Source organism: Vulpes lagopus, chromosome 1, assembly GCF_018345385.1.
Source record: "Vulpes lagopus strain Blue_001 chromosome 1, ASM1834538v1, whole genome shotgun sequence".
NCBI classification, from domain to species: domain Eukaryota; kingdom Metazoa; phylum Chordata; class Mammalia; order Carnivora; family Canidae; genus Vulpes; species Vulpes lagopus.
Genome location: NC_054824.1, coordinates 133122982 through 133142672, shown reverse-complemented (window position 1 = coordinate 133142672; position 19691 = coordinate 133122982). Strand labels below are relative to the sequence as shown.

The 19691-nt window shown below is 34.9% G+C and overlaps 1 protein-coding gene across 15 annotated transcripts in view; it reads right to left on the bottom strand.

Moving 5' to 3' along the window:
* KIAA1328 (KIAA1328 ortholog) overlaps nucleotides 1-19691 on the bottom strand; it is a 350207-nt gene that overhangs the window by 65237 nt on the left and 265279 nt on the right. For all 15 annotated transcript variants that reach the window (XM_041743253.1, XM_041743263.1, XM_041743269.1 and 12 more), the window contains one exon: nucleotides 4848-5035. In XM_041743253.1, the coding sequence (XP_041599187.1) occupies nucleotides 4848-5035 (188 nt within the window). The remainder of the gene's footprint in view (nucleotides 1-4847; nucleotides 5036-19691) is intronic.

Sequence of the window (19691 nt, the reverse complement as noted above, 5' to 3'; positions counted from 1 at the left end):
CTGAAAGAAAAATCTATTTCTCTCTTTATAAATGTATCTATATATACTAATTCATTTAAGAAACATATAATGAGTACTTACTACATGTTAGGCAATGTTTTTATGGGGATACAAGAGTAAAATATGGAGTGGTCATATCCTAGTGGGAGAAGATACAAAATATAAAAAATAAGTAAATTATATACTATTTTGAGATATTTCTGTTATAGAGGATGGGAAATGTAGAGTTTCTGGTTTAAGTGACAATATTTCATACAGTAACTTCAACTCTTAACGCTGGCCTCTTGCATTTGAATTCCTTTTTAAAGGGGACTAAGCAGGACAATTTAACCTACACATCTGGGTTTATTCATAGCCCTATAGTATGCTTATCTTCTGTGTTCTGTTGATAAAGACATCAACTTTTAACAAATCTTTTAGCTCAGACTTCTGGGAATCAGAGGTGATATTTTGTGATACCTTTTCTAATGATTAAACATACATTATTGATGGTGATGTTAATAACAAAAGAAACATAAATAAGTGTTCTTAGAGGCAAAATGGAAATGGCTTCTATACTTTGGATATTCCAACTTGTTTATTTCTTTAATCACATCACCTATATTAGTCCATTATGTACTACACAGAACATTGATATCACTGCAAGCACAGGTTTACCTAGAGGAAAAACTAGGAACTTCAAAGATTATTTCTCATTTTAGATGAGTCTATAATAATCCTCTTTCAGTAAAGGAAAAATGTGTTTGGGAGCCCCTCAGGGACCATCAATCAGTGAGAGCTGCTGTATATAGTCTAAAAAAGCCCAAAGACAAAATGGAGGGCGTAGTCAATACCATCAGTTAAATCAAAATTACTTTAGGTTCAGCCTCCCTTGAAAGTTTTAAGAAGATCCAGAGATCTGTGAAAAAGGAATAAACAGGCATTGCTCTAAGCATAGTAGGAGGCTTTGGCATGGCTTTACAGCCTCACTTAGAAGTGGTCAATGCCAAGCCCTGAGGTCTAACATTTCGATTCTGAAACATGTCTGCTCAGTGGCCTCATGGCCTCTGTTAGCCTGTCAGCAACACAGAAAAAAATGCCCTCAGCTTCAAGGGCTCTCATGAAAGGGAATCAGTGATTGATAAGAAAAGGGTGATTCAAGGCAAGCTGGGAGAGAAAAAAACACACTGCTGAGTAGGGAGGAAAAAAGGAATGAACAGTGTTTCCAGATTTGTGCGTTTGGCTTAAAAGTTCTTGACTCAAGTTTATATTTTCCTAAGTAATGTCTCCTTGTTCCACATAGCTCAATAAAGGCAACTAAAATAGACTATTACAAGCATTGATGATTGAAAAACAATATTTTCAGTGTAATATTTAAAGTGTAATTCTGGCAATACTGTATGATCTCAAGGTTCTTTCTTGAGACAAGAGTCAGATCTTTTTTTTTTTTTTAATACATTTAGTATCAATAAAGTTGGCAGAATGATGAGGAGGATAGAAAAAGGTAGATGAAGAGACTGATAATAAAGATTAATGGTCCTGCAGTAAATATCCTATGTGGTACTTCATGATTAAAGACAACACAAGAAACAAAGAAGAAAAGTATGTTAAAAAATTTAGACACACTAAAGAAAAGAAAGCAATTAAGGACACGCAAACCAAACAGTGTGACTGAGGTTATTAGGGCTAGGTCACTGGCCTTATGATAAACAGGGTGTCCAAACCCTTTGCAGCACACCTTGAAAAGCCTGACTCCCATCTGGTTGGGTGCCACCGTAAATGCCAATGCAGTAACTGCCCTGTCCTGTAATCTGCATACCAGCTCTATAATGGGCAGAATGACTTCAAGGGGCAACTTCAGCTCCTCGGTGATCAGGTATACTGTAATTTTGCCAATGGCTCCATATTAGCATAAAAGAAGAGAAAAATACATGACAGTCCTTTTTTTTTCTTTTTCTTTAAATAAAGAGAAAGAAGGGGAGAGAGGGAGAGAGAGAAAAAGAGAGAGAGAGAAAATGTGAGTGTGTTAACAGGGCAGAGAGGGGCAGAGGGTATCTTAAGAAGGCTCCAAGCTCATCTCAGAGCTCGATGTGGGGCTTGAACTTGTGATCCTGAGATCATGACCTGAGCTGACATCAAGAGCTGGATGCTTAACCTATTGAGCCACCCAGGCACTCTTTACATGACAGGCTTTCTTATAAGTAGAAAAAAAAAAAAGTTATTCTTGTGAACACCTTAAAACAAAACTCTCTTAAAAAGATGAGAGAGTTTCTATTTTTTTTCACTGCAACACTCAATCTTTCCCCACAAAAAAAAAAAAAAAAAAAAAAGGATAAAAGCTAATGAAAAAAATAAAACCATGAGTGAAAACTGTTCCTGAAAACTTTGCAGAATTGTAACAGCTTTGTCTTGGTTAAATTGATTGGTATAGCAACATTATAAAATGACTATTAGGATTCATTGTGCACAACAGAAAGTGCTGAAATGTCAGCAGACTATACAGCAAAAAGTAATGGGTTCTGAACCCCTGTTAGTCAAAAATGATTTTGTTTCAAATTAGAAATTGATTTTTTTTGGACACAAGCCCTTTCCAAGCTTATAGCTTCCGTAGCTGGACCCGGGAGAGATTAACTTTCACCACTGTAAGGGCTGGCCTGATGGTACCTTTCTCAAAGTGCCTTTTCAACTGCAGGCTTCTAATGTGGCTGTGGTCTTAACCAATAACACAAGTCATTTGTCCCTTTGCTATTATACTATATTTTTCTCATTTTGCCATTTTATTTTAGTGTTGGCACACAACACAAATTTGTTGACAAGTTAAAAGAAAACTATGTTAAGACTTGCAGTGTAACCACCACACCATTTTGATTGGTTCTCTATTCTCCAAAGTGCAATGACTATGAAGAGAGTACGAGTTTCCCATCTCCTCCAGAACATGGAAGATTCCTAACTCTGGGAAATGAACTAGGGGTGGTGGAAGGGGAGGAAGGCGGTGGGTGGGGGTGACCGGTTGGCGGGCACTGAGGGGGGCACTTGACGGGATGAGCACTGGGTGTTATTCTGTATGTTGGCAAATTGAACACCAATAAAAAATAAATTTATTATTAAAAAAAGATATGAAGTCTCCTCAATCTCATTTTTGTTTCCGGTAGCAAAGTCTATAAAGACAAAAGTTCTAAGTTGTCCTAATGCACTGGAGGTCTGCAGAACTTCTACCTCATGTCAAATAAAATATACTTGTTTTTGTTTCAAAATGTGGGTAGTTTCTCTTCTGAGGCTTGGACTAATTAGCATCTCTCAATTATTTGGGAGAAGATTAAACAATTTCTAGATTAACCATAATTAAAACCAAAAATCATGACAAAGATAGCAGGTGATGAGACAGTTGTATACAAGATCTTCTAATAAGGCATTGCCCATTTTTCACACAAATAAATGGAAGAGTTCCTAGAGAGATCATGAAAACTTGGTTCCTTAACTCCAGAGGTGGGCAGGTGTAAGCCCAGTAAAAAAAAAACAGGTAAATACGTGGATGGAGCTAGAGTGTATTATGCTAAATGAAATAAGTCAGTCAGAGAAAAACAAATACCATATGATTTCACTCATATGTGGAATTTAAGAATGAAAACAGATGAATATATGGGAAAGGCAGGGAGGAAGGAGACAGGGAGATAAACCATAAGTGACTCTTAGGCAGAGAACGCCAACTGGGGGAGGTGGGTAGGGAATGGTTTAGATCAGTGATGGGCATTAAGGAAGGCACTGTGATGAGCACTGGGTGTTGTACGTAAGTGATGAATCCTTGATGTTTCATCTAGTTTCATCTAGTTCATCACTGTTTCTACTAGTGATGAATCACTAGTTTCATCACTAGTAGAAACTCTAGAAGCCAATACTATACTGCACTGTATGTTAACTACCTAAAACTTAAATTAAAAAAAAAATTAAAAAAAAGAAGGATGTCAGGGTTAATGGTTGTGAACAGATAAGAGAGATACCTTGGAAAGAAGTGTGAGCAGACAGTGCTCCAAGATTTTTTGTGGCTCTTTCTTCCGTACATCTCTCTGGACAATGAAGCTCAGACTTGCTACATTCTGTGAAGTTCTTCCCTTGATAATTTCAGGAGAGGTTAAGCCATAAGCCACTCCAGAAACAATCAGGAAACACAATTAAATTTGACCACTTAGCTCAATGTTTCACAGTTATTTTATAATTGATTTCTTTTAAAATATCTGTGGCCTCTGGGACACTTGGCTGGCTCAGTTGGTGGAGCATGTGACTCTTAATCTTAAGCTTGTGTCTGGGCCCCACAATGGGTGTGGAGATTACTTAAAATCTTTAAAAAAAAATCTGTGACATCTAAAATAGGAAGAATCGCTGGCACTTAAAAGACTGCTAGGCAATATATATTTCAGACTTATGAAGTTCTATTTTAGCCACAATGTAGAATTGTCTATGTCCTCTCCTCCACCCTTCCCATATTTCTAGTTATTTGAGAATTAACTGTAGTTGTTGGAGTTTACTCTCTTAGCAGAAATTTATATTCAATTTCCTGTCTTCTTTACTCAATTTGAACATTATTTTGTGTCTATAACTACATTTATGATTGAATCATCCTTACAGTTTGCTGCTTGCAAAGAGGGACAAATTGGACAGTTTCTTATAACAGTATATTAAGAGAAAGGCTGATGTGATTCAGTGATCTAGCAGATATGCCACCTGAGGCCTTGCATGCACATGTCAATTGGTAATAAACTTAACTCTTGTTAAGGTTGCATAAATCACCTGGAGTTCATGGCTAGCACCCACCAGCAACCACTGGCCCCAGAAGAGCTTCTCCTTTTGCTACTTAGAGATGTTAAGTTTACCTCTTAGGGGTTGATATGTATCTTTCTTTTGACATGTCCATATCATGTCTGTATCATCTTCTGTATGTGGTTGAAACCCAACTATCTTCTTTTCCCTTCTATTCTCAACACTGCTTGTGGACTCTTGGTATTTTTTGATGGATGATGATGGTCCCAGCAGCCAGCCATCACATTTTGACTTCAATAAACTAAAAAGAATAAACATGAATGAGCTATAGAGAGCATAGATGGGAGGTGGATGATTATATGAAGGCATATAAATTCAGCATGAGTTGAAATGTAATTCATGGCAGTAAGAGCTTTCTTTTTCTTCTTATTTTTTATTGAAGTATAATTTGAGTAAGTTACCAAAGGTCTATTTTGTATCTTTTCACAATAATTTTGGAGAAGAAATTGTCTTTATCCTCAAAAAGTTTATATTTGTAGTTCGGGAAATGAGACTCAGACCCATGAAACTGCTAATAAAGCCACAGAGTATGACTAAGAACCAGAATATCTGTAGAAATAAAAAGTATGCTAAAACAAGACTTGCATAGCTAAAATGTTTCCAAGTACTAAAATTGAACATTAGGGATTAAAATATCACCAATTTGCTTCAAAATGCATTTGTGTTTCTCATTTTCAATTGTTACAGTATTTATTATGTGCCTAGAGTACGTAAGAAGCAGTACAATGGTGTATGTGGAATAATTGGTCCCTGTCCTCACATAATTTCATTATAAAGTCAGCAAGGCAAATATGGAATAAAAGGAATTTTAATGAAAATAAACACATGTACATATGTTTTTCTCTCTAATAAACTGTGTTCCCACCATTAACACATTTCCTCTTATAACATTTTGTTTTTCATTTTTTTATTTTTTAAATTTATTTTTATTTTTATTTATTTATTTTTTTTAACATTTTGTTTTTTAGGGACAAGTGTTCAATGACATATCCCAGCTTCTTCCTTTACATTTTAATTCACCACAGACTCAGGACACTTTGGTTTTGTCTTTTCCATACCCCAAAACAATGTGAGAGCTAAAGTAAATAGGAAAAAAAAAAAGACAGAGAGAGAGAGAGAGAGAGAGAGAGAGAGAGATATTTACTCATAGAGTCTAAATATTAAGACATTTAAACTCTCCAGAAGCAGAGGTGATAAGTTGACAGATAAGAATAAGAACCAGAATATCTGTAGAAATAAATAAGAATAAGCTGACAGAGTATTACTGGATCCATTACTAATCTCAGGTGGTTCTTGACTAGGATTCAAATCATGTACACCCATCAAAGCCATTGGGCTTTTGGTTTATATTGATCAGAATTTTTAATAATGCTTGCTCATATCATAATTTATTAATAAAAACCAAGAAATGAATTGGCTTTATGTTCAGAATGTTATAAAGAAACAAAAACTATTAGCAGTATGGCTTTATATGGGCATAATACAGTGTATTAAATTTACATGCTTTACAATTTTTTACCAGATCTCAGGGATCACTTTCCCATAGGGAATCACCAGTGGATGTGTGCATTAGCTCATATAACTTGTATTCATGGGACAGGAAAAGGAAAAGAATAAAACTACTCACTGTGAATGTAAGATAAATTTACCTAAACCTAGGTGCTCCAAATGCAGGTAAATCCAGGGATTATATCTCCGCTTGTTCTTTTTTTTTTTTTTTGAGAGAGATTATTGGGGGCAGGGAGGGACAAAGGGAGAGGGAGAGAAAGTATCCCAAGAAGACTCCTTACTGACTGAGCATAGAGCCCATAGTGGGGTTCGATCCCACAACTCTGAGATCCTAACCTGAGTGGAAATTAAGAGTCAGACGCTTAACTGACTGAGCCACCCAGAGGCCCCCAGAGGCTTGTTCTTTTTTTTTTTTTTTTAAATATTTTATTTATTTGAGAGAGAGAGAGAGAGAGAGAGAGAGAGAGAGAGCGCGAGCATGTGAGTGGAGGCACCTGCACAAGCTGGGGGAGGAACAGAGGGAGAGGCAGAAGCAGACTCCCTGCTGAACAGGGATCTGTTTGTTCTTATACAAAAGTTAATGGTGACCCAGACTATTGATTCCCCTAAATTCCTTCATTTTCAGCTCAGCTAAGCTCCCAATACTAGCCAATACTGATCACTGCCAATACTGATTGCTACCTGCTTCTTTACCCAATTTTACATAGAAGCCTTTCTAGATCTTTATTCTAAGCCCAATCCTCTATCACAATAAGGAACTTGGCTTCTAATTTCTCTAAAACATAGATGACTACATAAAAACTTCTTCTTTCCTTGCATTCATTTCCATCTTTATTTATCTACTATTCTTCTTCTAATGTCTCAGAAGAAAATCTTACCTTTTATTCATACTCTTGATATAACTGACCTATGCCCTTTGTGACTATGGCCTGTCAATTATTTCCTTTTCTTATAATTTACAAACTCCTCCTCTCAATTGGATTCTTTCCTAGGATTACAAAGAAAATCAGACTTTCCATTAAAAATTAAAACCTAAACCTAAAACCAGAAACTCTTCTCTTAGGTGGGAAAGTATGATACTTAGTGTCAGTGAGGGTGCAGGGACAAGAGCATTGTAATACATTATTGGACAAACTGCAAATTGGTATAGCCTTTTGGTGAGTGATTTGTCAACACAAAACAAAAATGCATCTACCTCCTAACAATTCTGCTTTTAAGAAGTTATCCTATAGAATTAGATAAACAACAGCATGAGAATATCTGTTCAAGGATGGTCATTACAGAACTACTTGTAATAGGGGAAAACTGAAGCAAATATCATTCAATAGAAGAATGAGTAAAAAAAACCCCATAAACTTGGTACACCCATTATAAGGAACACTATTCAGTCACTAAAAAGAATGAGGGATTTCTCTATACTATTGTGGAGAAACTTCATGACATACAAATAAACTTCATGACATAAAAGGAAACAAACAAACAAACCAAATAAGCAAGCAATTTGCAATAATGGAATATACAATATGACCTCATTTTTGTAAAAACAAAAATACATAAAAATATTTTTAAAGTTCTTCATGAATATACACCAAACCTGAGAGGCAGAAATAGAGTGACTGAGGGAATAGCTTTTATAATTTAATTTATATGCTTCTGAATGTTTTCATTTCTTCTAATAGGCATGTATTTTTTAAACTAAAAAACAAAACCTTTACCATCTCCTTTACATTATCATCTCCTCTCTCTTTCGCTTCTCTGCCAAACTTCTAGAAAATAGTAATCAATTTTAAAAGACATACCTACTAAAACTATTTTTTAAAGAACAAATCTGGTGGCCTTTTCTCTTTCAGCAGTCTTTTTACTAGATCACTTCACTTCAATTGACTCCTTTCTTACAACTTTTTACCTTGGACATCATAGTATGTTATCAAGACTGGTCTTCCAGTTTTAGGAGGCTTCTACTCAGATTCTTTTACTGGGAACACTTCTTCTTCTTTCCCCTTAAAAGTGCAGACATTCCTCAAGAGTCTGCGCTTTTTCTTTCTTCTCCCCCCACTTAGCACTTTCTAGTGATTCTTGCCACATTGCTGTATTTTCAATTATGATTTCTAAATAGATTCATCTAGCCCCTAGTGCTCTCTAAAACTGCTGATCTGATCCACTATTTACCAGAAAGCTGTGAAGGGATGTCTTGTCATAACTTCCCAAAGCAATTCATGTGAAAGCAATGGCATTATATTTATCTTGAAACTAGTTTCTCCATGTTTCCATTTTCATTTAATGACATCACCATTCTCTCAGTCACTTATATGAAAAGTATCAGTCATCTCAAATTCTGTTTTCCTTGTGCCTATCCAATAAATTACTAAATCAACAATTCCTTTATATATTCATCAGATATTTATTGAGGACATACTCTATAAGGCCTGATAATGTGTTATGGGTCTAGAGTGGGCAAACATGAAAAATAAATATTTATTGAGTACATTGTATGCTTGGTGATAAGTATACAAACACAAGCAAGACCTGGTTCCTGTTCTCAAAATGATTTTAGTAGTGGAAAGAGACACTGAAATAGATCATTTTTTAAAAAGGTTTATTTATTTCTTTTATAGAGAGAGGGAGTAAGAGAGTGGGAGGAGGGATGGGTAGAGGAAGAGGCAAAGAGAATCCTCAGGCAGAATCTGCTCTGATCATGGAGCTCAACGCCAGGCTCCATCTCATGACCATGAGATCATGACCTGAGCCAAAATCAAGAGTTGGCCGCTTAATTGAGCCATCCAGGTGCCTCTGAAACAGATCATTTTTAATACTATATGAAACATGCTATGATTCAGGATATACAGGGTGTCAATGGGAGCACATAGGTCCTCAGCAGAGGACTTATCTCTTAACTGAGGGTAAATTCTGGAAGCATTCAAACTAAATCTTGGAGGAGGATAAGCAGGTGATAAGGAAGGATAGAAGAATGTTCTAAGCAGAAAAAAGAAAACACTTTGAATAAATATACCAACAAGTAAACAAGTAAAATATATTTTGAGGATAAGTGAAGGTGAAGCAGGAGAGACAGAGATAGGTCAGATAATAAAAGGTTTGCCTTCATATGAAGGAGCTTGAGCTCTATTTCATAGGCAAGGGAGAGTCACTGGAAGGCTCCAAGGGGAAAAGTGGCATTATCCAACTTGAATTCATAAAAAATTATCCTGGACAGGGCCACTTAAAAGAGGGACTACAAGAAGTTGGATGAGTCAGAAGGCTGCTGAAATAGCTCTGATGAGACATGATGAGGGTCTGGGAGAGAGGAGCAGTTGTAGAAAATGAAGAGAAATGGTTTAAAAAACATTTAGTATTTAAAATTGGTAGAATTCAATGAGTGTTTGAACGTGAAAAGTGAAGGGAAAAGGTAGTGAGAATGATTGGCAGAATTTTGGGGGTATAAGCAATACAGAAAGGAAGGACTGGGAAGGTGGGAGAAATTAATGTAGCCTGAAGTACTTATGAAACATCTGGGAAGACATTTCAAGAAAGCAATTGGATTAATAACTCCATATGTTTGGCTAGTCGGCTGGCTGACTTTAGAGTGAGGTTGAGACAGAGTTGAGGAAGTACATGCTTCACTGTCAAAGTTCTCAGTGAAGGAGGAGGTAAATTCATTCTTGTAAATCAAAGAAATGGGTATTGAGGAATGAAGTGAAGATTTGGAGTATGTATTGAGGGAATTCAAGATAAAACCGACCAACAACAAGGATAAAAATTCCTGCAATATTGAAGGCCTAGGGGATCCCTGGGTGGCTTAGCGGTTTAGCGCCTGCCATGGGCTCAGGGTGATCCTGAAGTCCCTGGATTGAGTCCCACATTGGGCTCCCTGCATGGAGCCTGCTTCTCCCTTTGCCTGTGTCTCTGCCTCTCTCTCTCTCTCTCTCTCTCTCTGTGTCAAATAAATAAATAAACAAATAAAACAAATATTGAAGGTCTAACAATTAGAAATCATAAATTTGTGTCAAGGCTCAGGTGCACAGATGTAAAAGCACAGAAAGCAGCCTGAGAACTTGATCTAGGTTTAGGATTTTATTGGGAGAGTTCAGCAAACTGAAGATCAAGTTTCAAGCTCCAACACCAGTACAGTCCCCACCCTGCACAAGCTCTGTATTCTGTGTCAAGCTGTCCCCTCTGTGGATCAGGCTCTAACACTGTATGCTCAAATTAGTTTTGGGATATGATGTGAAGTAGGAATCAATGTTTATTTTTTTCCATATCTATATCCAATATTAGTTTTGAAGACTCCCTTCTACACAGACTTGCTTGATACCTTTGTCAAAAAGCAACTGAACATATAACTGTGTGGGTCTATTTCTGGACTCCATTCTGTTCCACTGACCTGTTTATCTTAATGTGAATATGAAACTGTATTGATTATATAACCTTAATTAACATACCTAAAATTAGGTTCACAAGTCTTTCAATTTAGTCTTCTAAAATAGCAGACTGTTTTTGTTATTCTAGGTCCTTCATATTTCCATACAAATTTTAGAATGTTTGTCAATTTCTATAACAGTAGCTGGTATTTTGACTAAAATTACATTGAATCTAATCTTTAATTTGGAAAAAATTTGTATCTTAACTATATTGAATGTTCCAATTCAAGAATATGGTATATCATTCTGTACATTTATTTAAGTTTTCTTGAATTTATCTTAGTATTTTATAGCAATCAGTTTAGAGATTTTGTATATATTTTTGTTATTCCTAGGTACTTAATGGCTTTTTATGTTGCTGTAATTGCTTCTTTTAATTTTATATTCAATTGTTGTTTTATATGTATTCTTATATGACAGCTAATTGCATTATACAGAAATAAAATTGATTTTTATGTTGATCTTGAACTCAAATTCTGTGACTGTGTTAAATCCACTTAATTCTAGAGCTTGTTTCTGTAGGTTCTTTAGGACATTTCTATGTGGATAGTCACGCTATTTGAGAATAAAGACTGTTTTACTTATTTCTTTCCAGTATTTTTTATGGCCTGATCACACTAACTAGGAACTCCAGTACAATGTAAATAGAAGTGCTAAGCGTGGATATTCTTCCCTTATTCCTCAAAGTGCTCATCACTAAAGAGATGTATCTTTGTCCATCCCCTCTATCAGATATCTAGTTTAATGACAGGCCATTTTTTTCTCCCTATAATGTATGAACATTGGAAGAGCTATGTTAAATGCTTTTTCTGCATCTATTTGAGGCACTGGATTTTTTTCTTTATTATGTTAATATGGCAGATCCCATTGATTTTCAAATGTTAAACCAATTTTGCATTCCTGGGATAAACTGTATTTGGTTAAACTGGATTATCCTTTTCATATATTCCTGGACTTAATTTGCTAATATTTTATTAAGAAACTTTTTTTGTTTTGCATTTATGTTCATGAGGAAGATTACCTTGTCATTTTCTTTTCTTCTAATGCTTTTAGCTGTCTTAGGTCTCACAAAAGGAGTTGGGAAAGTTCTTTGTTCCTCCAGTCCAATAGTTCTCAAGAGGGGTAGAGGTGAGAATTTTGCTACACAGAGGCTATTTACCAATGTCTGCAGAGGTTTTTGACTGTCACAAAGTGGAGGTGGGATGCTATTGGCACCTATTGTGTAGAAGACAGGGATGTTATTAAACAACCTGCAAAGCACAGAATGGCCTCGACAAAAAATTACTGTGTGATCTGAAATGTCAATAGTGCCAAGGCTGAAAAACCTACTCTAAGTCTGAAAGAATCTGCGTTAAGATTGATATTATTTCTTCTTTAGAGGTTGAGTAGAATTCACAAGTCTAGTTTTTTTTTCTTTTTAAGATTTAATTTATTTATTCATGAGAGACACAGAGAGAGAAGGGCAGAGACACAGGCAGAGAGAGAAGCAGGCTCCATGCAGGAAGCCTGACATGCGACTCAATCCTGGGACTCCAGGATCACGCCCTGGGCCAAAGGCAGATGCTTAACCGCTGAGCCACCCAGGCATCCGACAAGTCTAGTTTTATTTGTAGGAGATTTCTTGATTAAAAATTAAATTCCTCAACAGGTATAAGACTATTCAGATTTTCTGGGGTTTTTTTGGTAACAATTTTGGTATATTATCAATTTCAAGGAATTTGTATCATTTAGGTTATCAAATGTGCTTGCAAGAAATCATTCATAATATTCCTTAATTACTTTAAAAAATATTGTTAGAATCTATGGTGATATCTTTTTTCATTCCTGATGCTGTAATTTCTCTTTCTATAATAGGTTGATCATCTTGAAAAGGCTTGCAAATTTTATTTATATCTTCAAACCATCAACTTTTAGCTTGTAGATTTCTCTACTGCTTGTTTTCTTTTTGACTGCAAGACCTTACCACAGAGTGGATGCTAGAAGGTTGAAAACAGAACAGAAATATGGAATTATTATGAATTGGATAATGTTGGGAGAAATCCGAAGTTCTGGCAAAGAATGAAAAGGTACTGTTAATGTCACGGACTTCAGCTGAGAAACCAAAAGGTTCACATTCTAGACAAATTTTTTATTATAAACCTCTAACAAATCCTAAAAACTAGCTATGACAAAATACATAGGGAGGAAAGAATCTGGAGATTGAATCTTACCAATGTAGAAGAGCTTGGAAAACACCTTGGACTTTCCAGAGATTTGCCTCACAAAGCATATAAATAACCAAGCCTAGCCAAGTTCAAGGTGACTAGCAAGTGATTATCAGAGAATAATAAAATCCACATCTCTAACTGCATCATCCATAATATCCAGGATAAAATACAAATTGCCAAACACAAAAAAGAAAAAAAGTGTGCCCCACAGTTAAAGGGGAAAAAAAATCAATCAATGAAAATAAACCAAAAGATGGCCCAGATGTTGGACTTGGGCAGATTAAAATTCCATTTAAATAAGCTATTAGATTTATATGTTGGTGGACATAAAGGAAAGCATAGTTTTAATGAGTGAACAGATGGACAGTTACAGGAGAGAAAGAGAGAGAGAGAGAAATTCTAGAAAAAAACCAGGTGAGCTGAAAATCACAGTGATTAAAATAAAAATTGAAAAAAAAGGAGATAAAAGATCCAAGAATTAATAGAAATGATCCAATTTGAAGAACACAGAGAAGAAAATTGTTAAAGAAAGATAATCAGAGTCTTAGGAATCTTATAGACAGTATTAAGCTGTCTAACATATATAACTAACATTGCAGAAAAAGAGACCGAGAGTGAGATGAAAAAATTGTTTGAAAAAATGTGTTAAAGAAATAATACAGAATATTTCCCAAATTTGATGACAAACTTGACCTACAGATTACAGTCAAACTGTTGAATACCAAAGATAAAGAAAACCTTTAAAGCAACTAGATAAACATGTCAATTACATAAAAAAGAATAGTGATATTGACAGTAACTTCTTATCAGAACAAGGAAGGCAAGAGGAAGTAGAACAGTATTCTTTTAAAGAAAGAATAAAAAACATTGTGCTGAGTATGGAGCCTGCTTGGGATTCTCTTTCACCTCTCCCTCTGTCCCTCCCCACCCCACTCAAAAACAAACAAAATGAAGGAGAAATAACATTTTCAGATAAGCAAAAACAGAACATTTGTTGTCATTAGACTTGCACTATAAGAAATATTAAAATGTTTTTCAAGTTGGAGAACAATGACATTAGATAGAAACCTGGATGGATGGAAAGAAATGACAAGCATCAGAAATAGTACATAAATGAATAAATATAAAAGTCTATATATTCTTTTCTTAAAAAAGATTTTATTTATTTATTCATGAGAAACAGAGAGAGGCAGAGACATAGGCAGAGGGAGAAGCAGGCTCTTGAAGGGGAGTGTGATGTTGGACTTGATCCCAGGATCCTGAGATCATGCTCTGGGCCAAAGGCAGATGTTCAACTGCTGAGCCACCCAGGTGCCTATATATATTCTTTTTTTTAAAAAAGATTTTATTTTTATGTATTTTTGGGAGACAGAGAGAGCATAAACAGGAGTGAAGGGTAGATGGGAAGGGAGAGAGAAACTAAAGCCGACTCCACACTGAGTGCAGTGCCCAATGACAAGCTGGATCCCATGACCAAAAAGATCATGACCTGAGTTGAAAGCAAGAGTAAAATGCTTAACTGACTGAGCTACCCAAGTGCTCCTAAAAGCATATATATTCTTACATTTCTCTTAATGTCATTAAAAGATATATAAATGTTTAAAGCAAAAAATGTAACACTGTATTATGGGATTTATAATGCACTAAGCTGTAATGTATATGACAATAATATCACAAAGAATAAGAAAGTAAATAAGTTATGCAATAATAAGTTCTTATGTTTTCCATAAAATGTCACAGTATTAGTACCATGTAGACTTTAGTAAGTTAAGGAAACATACAGCAGTCCCTATAGGAATCACTAACAAAAATGCAAAAACGGATAGCAAATGAAATAATAGAGGAATTAAAAAAGAAAATGGAGAAAAATTTTATTATTCTCCCCACAAATCCCCTCAAAAAGCAGAAAAGAAGAAACAGAGGAACAAAGAATGGATAGAATTAATAGAAAGGAAAAACAAAGTGCAAAATGTTAGATCTTAATCTGATAGTATTATTAAATTCAATTTATTTTTAATGATTTAATTTTTTATTTGAGAGAGAAAACATGGGCAGGGGGGAGGGGGACAGGGAGAGGGAGAGGGAGAAGCAGATTCTCCGGTGAGCATAGAGCCCAATGCAGGACTCAATCCCAGGACTCTGGGATCATGATCTGAGCCAAATGCTTAACCAACTGAGCCACCCAGGTGTCCTTAAATTAAATTTAAATGAATTGAACACTCAATGTCAAATGGAAGAAATTGTCAGATTAAAGAGAGAAAAATGCAGAATGTAAACTGTATGTTGTTTACAAGAGTCACAATTTAAATATGAAAGAATAAATATATTGACATAAAAGCTTAGATGGAAGGATATGTGCCTTGCAAATAGTACACATGGAAAATTGAAATGGTTATATAACATCAAATAGAATAGATGTTAAGAAAAAAAGTACTACCATAAATAGAGAAATATGCCATTGTGATTAAAGTGGAAAATCACCAGACACACATAACTATCCTAAATACATATATATCTAAAATAGAGTTTCAAAATACATATAGCAAATTTGATAAGACTAAAGGAAAAAATAGAGAAAATCACAATCATATTTGAAGACTTTAACATCCTCTTGTTATCAATTATTGGGAAAAAAGATAAAAATTCAGTAGGCTAAAGAAGCATTGAACATTGTTAATCAATTTGAACTGACATGTATAGAATATTATACTCCACAGCAGAATGCATATTTTTTAAAAGTAGGCTCTAAGCCCAATGCAGGTCTTGAACTCATGACCCTGAGATCAAGACTTGAGTTGATATCAAGAGTTGGATGCTTAACCAGCTGAGCCATGTAGGCACCCCTAGAATATACATTTTTAAAAAGTACACATGGAATATTGACCACGATAGACATGTTGAACCATAAAATAAATTTCAATATATTTCAAGACAATGAAAGCTTATAGAGTATGTAATTTGATCACAATGGAGTTAAATTAAAAATAAAAACCAAGATATCTAGAAAAATCTCAAGTATTTGAGTTATGTAACATGGTTCTAAATAATCCATAGGTTAAGAAAATCACAAATGAAATTAATAGATATTTTGAAATGACTGAGAATGAAAATATAACTTATCAAGATTTGAGGGATACAGAAGCAGTGCTTAGAGGGAAAATAACTTAAATGTCTTTATTAGGGGGACACCAGGGTGGCTCAGTGGCTGAGCATCTTCCTTTGGCTCAGGTCATGATCCTGGGGTCTTGGGATTGAGTCCCACATTGGGCTCCCCACAGGGAGCTTGCTTCTCGCTCTATATCTCTGCCTCTCTCTCTGTGTCTCTCATGAATAGATTAATAAATTTTTTTAAATGCCTACATTAGGTTAGAAAAGTTTAAAATCAAGGATATAAAATAAGCCATTTTATAAAGGTAGAAAAAGAAGAGCAAACTAGATATAAAGTAAGCAGAAGAAAGGAAACAATAGAGTAGAAGTTTGTGAAATAGACAAATAGAACCTAAAGTTGGCCCTTTGTAAATAGTAATAAAATTGATAAATTTCTACCAAGACAACTATGAAAAAGAGAAAACTAGATTTATGAATATTAGAGATCAGAGAAGGGATATCACTATAGACTCTACAGGTAGTAAAAGAATATTAAGGATATTCATGAGCAACTTTATGCCACTATATTCAAAATTGAAATGGGATTAAAATGCATACAGTTCTTTTTTTCCCCTCAAAATTTTTATTTAAATTCTACTTCCTTAGATATAGTGTAATATTGGTTTCAGGAGCAGAATTTAGTGATTCATCACTTGCATATAACATCTAGTGCTCATCATAACAAGTACCCTCCTTAATGGCCATTACCCATTTAGCCCACTCCCACCCACCTCCCTTCATCAACCCTCAGTTCGTTCTTTATCATTAAAAGTCTCTTATGGTTTGCTTCCTTCTCTCTCTCTTCTTCCCTCCTTCTTATATGTTTATCTGTTTTGTTTCCTATAGTTCACATATGAGTGAAGTCATATGGTATTTATCTTTCTCTGACTGATTTGTTGTGCTTCGCATAATACACTTTAGCTCCACCCATGTTGTTGCAAATGGCAAGACTGCATTCTTTTCAATGGCTGAATTGTATTGTACACACACACACACACACACACACACACACACACACTACATCTTCTTTATCCATTAGTCAGTCGATGGACACTTGGACTCTTTCCATAGTTTGGCTATTGTTGATAATGCTGCTATAAACATCAGGGTGAAATGTACCCCTTTGAATCGGTATTTTTGTATCCTTTGGGCAAATACCCAAAGGATATTGGTAGTACAATTTCTGGGTTGTACGGTATTCTATTTTTTAACTTTTTAAGGAACATCCATACTGTTAATTTTAGTCATTCTGACAGATGTGAAGTGGTATCTCATCATGGTTTTGATTTGTATTTCCTTGATGATGAGTGATGATGAGTGATGTTGAAGAGCTTTTCATGTATATGTTAGCTATCTGGATATCCTCTTTGGAAAAATGTCTATTCATGATTTCTGCCCCAAATGCACACATTTCTTGAAAAATGTAACTTGTTAAAACTGACTCAAGAAGAAACAGAAAATATGAATAGCCCTATATTTATTAAAGAAATGGAATTCAAAATCAAACATTCCCACAAAGAAAACTGACTAGATAGCTTCACTTGTAAATTTGATCATATTTAATGAAGAAATATTACTAATCTTACGCAAGCTTTTGGTAAATAGGAGGTAATACTCAGCACATTTTATGTTACTGTGTGATACCAAAAGCTGATTAAGTTATTAAAATAAAGGAATATTATAAACTAGTATCCCTCAGGAACACAGACATAAGAATCATCAATAAAATATTAGCAAATAAAATCCAGCCATATATAAAAAAGTGTATCATGGCCATGATGTATCATGGCCAAATGAGTTTTTTCCAAAATGCAATGCTGGCTTAATATACAAAAATAAATCCATGTTGGAACGCCTGGGTGGCTCAGTGGTTGAGCATCTGCCTTCCGCTCAGGGCATTATCCTGGTGGTCCCACATCGGGCTCCTCACAGGGAGCCTGTCCCCCTGCCTATGTCTCTGCCTCTTTCTCTATATGTCTCATGAATAAATAAATAAAGTCTTTAAAAAATCCATGTAAATACTCACATTAAAAGAATAAAGCAGCAAAACCATATAATTATATCAATAATTGCAGAAAAAGCACTTGCTAAAATTCTGATAAGAACTTTCAGCAAACTAGGAAGGGGAACTTATTTCAATCTGATAAAGAGCATCTACCAAAAATCTATATTTAACATAATATTTATTGATGAATTACTGAATGTCTTTTCCTTTAGAAAGCAAGAATGTCTTTTTTAACCACTTCCATTCAATATTTTATTGGAAGTTCAAGCCTATGCAATATGGTAAGAATAAGAAAATAGAGCCCGGGAAGGCATACATAAAGCTACTATTATTCAGACAATGTGACTGTGAACTTGAAAATCCTAAGGAATCTACCAAAACAAAACAAAACAAAACAAAAACCCTGGTGGAATATGTGCATTTAGCAGGACTGTAGTATAAAGGTGGATATTCAAAAATCAATACTCTTTCTACATACCACCAATAATTTCAATGAAAAGTGTGCAAGACTGTTACACTGAAAACTATATAGTATTACTGAATTAAATTTAAAAAGACCTAAATAAATGAAGAGATACCCCATATTCATGGGTTAGAAAATTCAATGTTTTTAGGATGCAGTTCTCCCCCATAATTCTACTTCCTTAATAAAAATCTGTAAAATGAATCTAAAATGTAAACGAAAGAACCTAGAGTAGCCAAAAGGGTTTTTAACAATAAATGCAAAGTTGAAGACATATACTATCTGATTTCAAGATTTATTAATTTACTATAAAGCTAACTATGGACTGTGTGACATTGACATGAGAATGGACATTCTTATCAATGGGATGATAGACAATGTGTGTGTGTATGTGTGTAAACTGACTTAAGAAAAGGCATCAGATAATTCAATGAGAAAAAAAAAGGTTTTTTTCTTTACAAATGGTGCTAGAAAAACTGGGTATTGGTCTAAAAAAAAATGAGCCATGAGCCCTACATCACACTACACATGAGAGTAATTTGAAATAAATCAATACTTAAATATAAAAGTTAAAACTTTACAACTCCCATAAGAAAACACAAGAGAATACCTTTTTAACCTTCATCAATAAAAGGTTCTGTTCTTCAAAAACACTATTAAGGAAATAAAAAGGCAAGTCATAAACTGGGAGAAAATAATCACAATATATATATTGAGAAAGCATATGTATACAAATATACAAAATAATTGTATATTCAATACTTGGGTTGTTAACCCAATTAAAAATGGTCAAAAGATGTGAACAGATACTTTTGAATGAATGGCCAATAAGCAACATTAAAAGATGCACATTGTCATTAGTTATCAGTATACAAAAATCATTATGAGATACCATTTCACACCCACTAAAATAGTTAAAGTGTAAAAGTTTGACTCTACCAAGCCTCGGCAATAATGAGGAGCAAATAAAACTGTGATATGTTTCTGGTGGGACTGTAAAGTTAGATTACTTTGGAAAAGAATTCCGCAGTATCAGGTATAGTTAAAACTAAATAAGGAGTGGCTGGGTGACTCAGTCAGCTAAGCAGCTGGTGCTTGATTTGGGCTCAGGTCGTAATCTCAGGGTCATGAGATTGAGCCCTGAGACAAGC